This window comes from Hippopotamus amphibius, chromosome 12 (assembly GCF_030028045.1).
Source record: "Hippopotamus amphibius kiboko isolate mHipAmp2 chromosome 12, mHipAmp2.hap2, whole genome shotgun sequence".
Lineage (NCBI taxonomy): Eukaryota > Metazoa > Chordata > Mammalia > Artiodactyla > Hippopotamidae > Hippopotamus > Hippopotamus amphibius.
Genome location: NC_080197.1, coordinates 74,346,908 through 74,352,907, shown reverse-complemented (window position 1 = coordinate 74,352,907; position 6,000 = coordinate 74,346,908). Strand labels below are relative to the sequence as shown.

At 35.2% G+C, this 6,000-nt stretch overlaps 1 protein-coding gene across 1 annotated transcript in view; it reads right to left on the bottom strand.

Moving 5' to 3' along the window:
* Positions 1–730: 730 nt before the first annotated feature.
* The window catches only part of CD163 (CD163 molecule), a 30,840-nt gene continuing 25,570 nt past the window's right edge, over positions 731–6,000 (bottom strand). Inside the window, exons 14-17 of the mRNA XM_057701920.1 lie at positions 5,483–5,590; positions 4,101–4,196; positions 3,134–3,186; positions 731–936 (exon numbers count right to left, since the gene is read on the bottom strand). Coding sequence (XP_057557903.1) covers positions 3,164–3,186; positions 4,101–4,196; positions 5,483–5,590 — 227 coding nt within the window. The 3' untranslated portion in view covers positions 731–936; positions 3,134–3,163. The remainder of the gene's footprint in view (positions 937–3,133; positions 3,187–4,100; positions 4,197–5,482; positions 5,591–6,000) is intronic.

Sequence of the window (6,000 nt, the reverse complement as noted above, 5' to 3'; positions counted from 1 at the left end):
AGATCTGTCTTAGAGATTAACAAGAGGTGCAAAAGAAATGGGAAATGAGCCAAATGTCATGTTTCTACATGTTAGTTGCTTTGAAACCCTAAGTGCTAGAAAAGGGTGCATGCAGTACTCAAACACTAAGAAAGGATTAGAAATCAAGTTGCATCTAACACTTGGATATTTAACAAGTTAATAGACTCTAAACAGTCTTGAATTACTATAAATCTTTCTTTAAATATTATCCTTTCCTTATATTAATATGTTATACAGGTTAAGTGATTTTTAGTAAAATATAAACTTTCATTATAAGAATTACAGTTATATAGAAAAGACATAATTTATGCATTCATTTCACCTTTAGTTATGCTGCCCTAAGAAACGAGGAAGTGAACCCATTGTGTCTTTGCACCCTTACTAGGCATTGCTGTGCATCTTTTGTCAGTGATTAGAATTACAGTGACAGAAAGCAATGAAAGAACCCATGAGCATTATGCGTTGTAGAGATAACCATGTGTTATTAACAAAGCCTTCAAAAATCATTAACTTTCCCTTACTTAAAAAAAAATAAAAATAAATTTGATTTGGTAATAAGAAGAAAATTATTATTTAAACAAACTAGAAAAAGATACGTGCAAATGCAAACATTGTCAAATAAAAATACATGCTTATAAAATCCTAAAAAGTCAGAAAGCCCATTCAGAAATTCACAAAATCAAGAACAAGAAGTTAAGACAAATTCAAATCAACAATATTCCTTTTTATTTAATACCCTTGAAAGTCTTACATACAACTTTTAGTAGTCACATTCACCAATTTAATTTTTAGGAGTTCAGCAGCAGTCTTTGGAATGCTAGCAGACCAAGGACTGTACTGTAATCTTCAGTGTACAAGGTGGATTCTTGCCCATTCAACAGTCCAGGTCTTCATCAAGGTATCTTAAAGGCTGAACTAGAGACATAAATAGAAAAAAATGTTACTTTTCTCTTCATACACACGTGGGTGGAATTACATTATAATGTAATATAATGTATGATATTACATCTGTCTCTCTGTCACACACACACACACCACACACACACTTGCTCACTCACTCATATATATTAAAAACCATACTACTTTCCTAAACAGAAAACTTAAATGTAATGGTTTTCAAACTACAGTGTGCATAAGAATTATTTCTATTCCAGAGAACTGTAGTGCAGAAATGTCATTTTTAAAAGCACCCCCATGTGATTCTGAAGCAGTGATTCAGTGGTGATTATTCTTTACGGAAAAAGTAGTTTAATCATTATTTATTACCTCAGAATAATATTCATATGTTTGAGATTATCAATCAAAAGTCATTCACAGTCCTCAGTTTACAATCTGTTAGAATTTTTTAATATTTCTTTACATGTATACACAGGATAATCTTATAGAGGTAAACATTGTTTGTATTCAAGAACGTGAACACAACAGTGGAATCATATTACTAAATTTTGTGCCTGATTTTTCCTTTTTTAATTGGCTGTACTATAATCTTTCCAGCCACTACCCTACTCATTGGCATTCACTTTGTTCCAGCTTTTGGGCAGTACTAACAAGGCCACAAAAAGGAATCCTCGTATATTTGTTCTTACATACTAATAATTTGATCTGTATGGAAGAAATTTTTAGGGGTAGAATTGTTGAATCAAAGGATCCATGAAGCACTTTTTTTTTAATTAATAGAAGTTTCCAAATTGCTTTTTCCAAAGGCTACTACACCTCTCATTTCCAACAGCAATATTCGAAATTACATTTTTCTATGTATTCCCACCAACAAGAAATATTGGTTCTGTTTTAAGCTTTTGTTGTCCTGATTTATATAAAGAATATCTCATTATTAATCATAATTTGAATTGCCCAGACATATTGTGAACATTTTAAAAATATTTAATTGCCATTTAAAATTCACTTCGTGTCAACTGCTTTTTCATAACTTTGCTCAATTATTTATTACAAGCTGTCTTTTCCTTAATTGCTTTTATATATATGTGTGTGTACAAATATATTACACTTTACATTTATATACTTTTTAAGAATTCTAATTTTTATTTTCTCTCAATCTGTATTTCTCATGTCATATAAAATATCTCTACAAAAAAGATACTTTTGCTATATATCATTTCCAAATGTATAGTCCTCCCAAAATTGTTTAAAAAAATAGAAAATGTACTACCACTAACTCATTTCACCATCTTTTCTTTTTAATGTATGACTTAACAAATCTCTTGCCTTATTCACTTTTTTTGTTACACTTTCCTCATGAAAGCAAATTATAAAATGCAAATCTGATTGTATCTTGCCCCAGCTTAAACTTCCAAAGCCCACCACCTTCCCAATAGTCCCTAAAATAAAATATGAACATGAAACACAGCAGATAAGATCATTTGCTATTGGGCTCTATGCCGCCTTTCCCACCTCATCAGTTCCCCCTACACATAGCTTCTCCATACTCCCACACAAAGACTGTGAGATCTTTCATTAAACAATCATGTCTTTGTCAATAGCATCTTTAATCTCTGTGTCTTCAGTGCTCAGGACACCACTTGTCACCACAAATATGTTCAATATGTTTTTGAATGAAAAACTTACTGTTCCCCAAAGGTGTGATTCTCTTCCATGCCACATTTTGTACCTGCTAAGTCCTTTGCCTAGAATGGCCTATCTTTCAGTCATCTGATGTTTAACTTGAACATCACATCTTCACAATCTCTCCAAACTGTCTTAGGCAAGCTTCCTATACTCTTATAGTCTCTTATACTATCTTTAGTATAGTATAGCACGCATTATACAACTGTAGATATGTCTTATCTCTTTTCTGAAATGACTCCTATAATATCTTTAGAAGAGTTATTTCCTAGTTACTTACCCAGCTTCTCCTTAGCTACATGATGTACCACTGTTATTGCTTAAAATATATGTAACTAAGGGATGGACAAGAGCCATATTTATTAAAAGTTGCTGCATATTCTGAATATGGATATATACACAAACATAAATATATATATGGAAATATATGTGCATATACATTCTTTCTTTCTTTCTAATACCAGAGGTATTCTTAATTCTCAAAAGGAATGTAACCATTTTGAACACTGATGAAAAAATTCTTCTCACTCACCTCACTGGGTTATAACTTCCATTTTCCTTTTCATTGTACCTCAGAGTGGTCTCCTTTTTCATACAGAAATAGGAAGAGATTTAGACACAGAAATTAGTCCAGCATCATCAAAACCATCTTACTCATTGGAATTTTCTGAAAGGAAGAAGATAAGTACTGGGAAATAAATCAGACCTCCCATCAAGTGCTTTAGAAGCTCCTTGAACATTTAAAAACACTGTTCACAATTAGGAAGGCAAACAGTGTGATTTAAGACACACAGGAAGTCTTTCCTATGCCTTATATATATTTCCCTGAGTTAGTTTTGGCAAATACTAAATACTTTGAAGAAGTGAGGCAGGTCCCTCTCAGAAGGTAAGGAATATTGAATAGTCGTTGAGCCTTCATAGAGTAAGTGGGTATTGCGATATTTCTTGCAACCCAGCAGACTTATGCTGCCTAGAAGCAGAATTGGTGCACTGGTGCTAAACAGAAGTCAGAGGACAAAGAAAGAAGCATTATGCAATGGGAAATAAGGCTAGTCCTGAAAATAAGGATGGCTTCTGATGGGATAAAGATATAGAAAGTTTAAAGTTTTAGAAACATATAATAAATGTAAGTTAAAGAAAGGAAAGTAGCAGGAAGTGGGAATGGAAGAAACTATAAAAGAGATATGAAAAGTTCAACTTTTAGAAGATTAATTTCTATTTTAATAAAAAGAGGTCCAAGTCATAATACTCTACTACATTGTTCCTCTATCAGAAATAATCATGGGCCTCTTAGCCAGAGGTGTCCTCATGATTGCAATTTTTATGTTCTCTAAGAAATAATGTTTAGTTCATTCCAGCCTTTCTTCCTTATGTGCATCACAAACTTCCTATCATGTTTGAGATTTCTTTCCACTACTATGCAAAGTAGAATGCCTTGGCATCAATTGCAGCTACAGTTCTGAACCCCAGGGATATAGCCCCTCAACGAACTCACAGACCTGAGGAATTCTGTAGGTCCAGCTCGTCGGCCTTCAGGCAAGAATTCATCTCCCGGTATTGAATTTGGTGGACAGAATTCTCTCCTCTCGAAAAAACTGACAACAGAGGTCGCAGGTTAGGGAATAGAGGGCCAGAATAAAACTTTCCCTCCCTATGTGTGCTTTTTCCCAGCAGTGCAAATGTACCTAATCATTACCCGTTCTCTGGTCTTGTTTCCATTCCATTCTACTACCAAACACTACCCTCATGATGCCACAAACTCAAATGCAAGAGGATGAGGCTAAACTGGGTCCCTAGTTGCCATCTTATAATAACCCAGTTTCTTCCCCCGAGGCAGCCAGCAGTCCTCTGTAATTCACTGGAGATTTGTCTAACACCTTTGTAACATTTATCCTTTCCCATTTATTCTCACTAGAAAGCTCTTTGCATCTTTCATCTCAACAATTTCAAAATCCTATCCTCGTCAATAATGTGGTTCTCTTTCGACTCCTCAGATATCTGGTTGCCAAACAGAACACTCTAAGAGCCTGCCTCACTACTCTTCTCCCCTACAGCATGTTCTTTAATGACTATTATGTCATCTAATGACTATTATATCATTTAATACTTAATGTATTACCAGGCAGTACAGAACTTCATTACTTATTTCTTCCCTCTTCTTCAGCCTTATCAGAAGTGTCTCTCCTTGAACTCAACTTTTACTCCCTGCCCCTAGACAATAAATGTTCCATCCTTTAAGCTTCTCTAGACTTGTACACTTTCTTCTCTTTCCCTGGAATGCACCTCGTCCAGTTCTTTGATCTCTATCTTCAAAATTTGTCTCAAAACCTCCTAGAAGCCTCCGATACTCCCTTTCCCCTTTCAGTTAATTACTTTCTTCTCTGTGCCCCCTTTGTTCCTTATTCATATTACTATACAAGATTACATTGCAATTTATTTGTTTACATATATCTCTCTTCCACTAGACCAGAAATTCCACCAAGACAAAAACATTTTGATTATCCATGTCCGAACCATCTTCAGAACTTAGCACATTTCTTGACAGAATAGTAGAATTAGCAATAAGTTTACAGTAAGAGCAAATAAATATTTGGGCAATAAAGGATTCATCCTAAACCATAAAAGCATACTCTTTCTAAACTATCAGTTCTATAACATCCCAATTCAACGTGCAGATTGCATATAGCAATCATCAATACAAGCAGTGCCCCTTTTCTTCTCTAAATTCTTGTTCCCTTTTTTGGGGAAACAGCTTAAATCTCTACTAGATTTCCTCTTTCTGGACACTTGATGCTTGAACCTAATTTTTTTGTTTGTTTTATTATCCCAAGAAACTTCTTATCCCGTAGAAACATTAGAGACACCATAATTTGGCTCAGACCTGCAAGCCGCTGTCTTTGTCTTCGTTTCTGAATCCACAAGAGGAGTATGATGAGAGAGGCAAACAGAATGACCCCAAGTATCCCAAGTGCAGCAACTGATGAGTGACCTGAGCACAGTAAACATCACAAGAGGTAATAATGAAGCTAAAAGACCTGGGTCCCCAGTTACTATCCCTTTCTTAGGTCAGATACAGGATTGCTGAAGTAAATTTCAAATCCTTAGAACTTCTGACCCAAAGTATCTTTTTTTTTTAATTTTTTAAAAATTTATTTATTTATTTATTCATTGGCTGTGTTGGGTCTTCGTTGCTGCACACAGGCTTTCTCTAGTTGCGGCAAGTGGGGGCTACTCTTTGTTGTGGTGTGCAGGCTCCTCATTGCCGTGGCTTCTTTTGTTGCAGAGCTCGGGCTCTAGGCATGTGGGCTTCAATAGTTGTGGCACATGGGCTCAATAGTTGTGGCTCACGGGCTTAGTTGCTCCGCGGCATGTGGGATCTTCCTGGAGCAGGGATCGAAT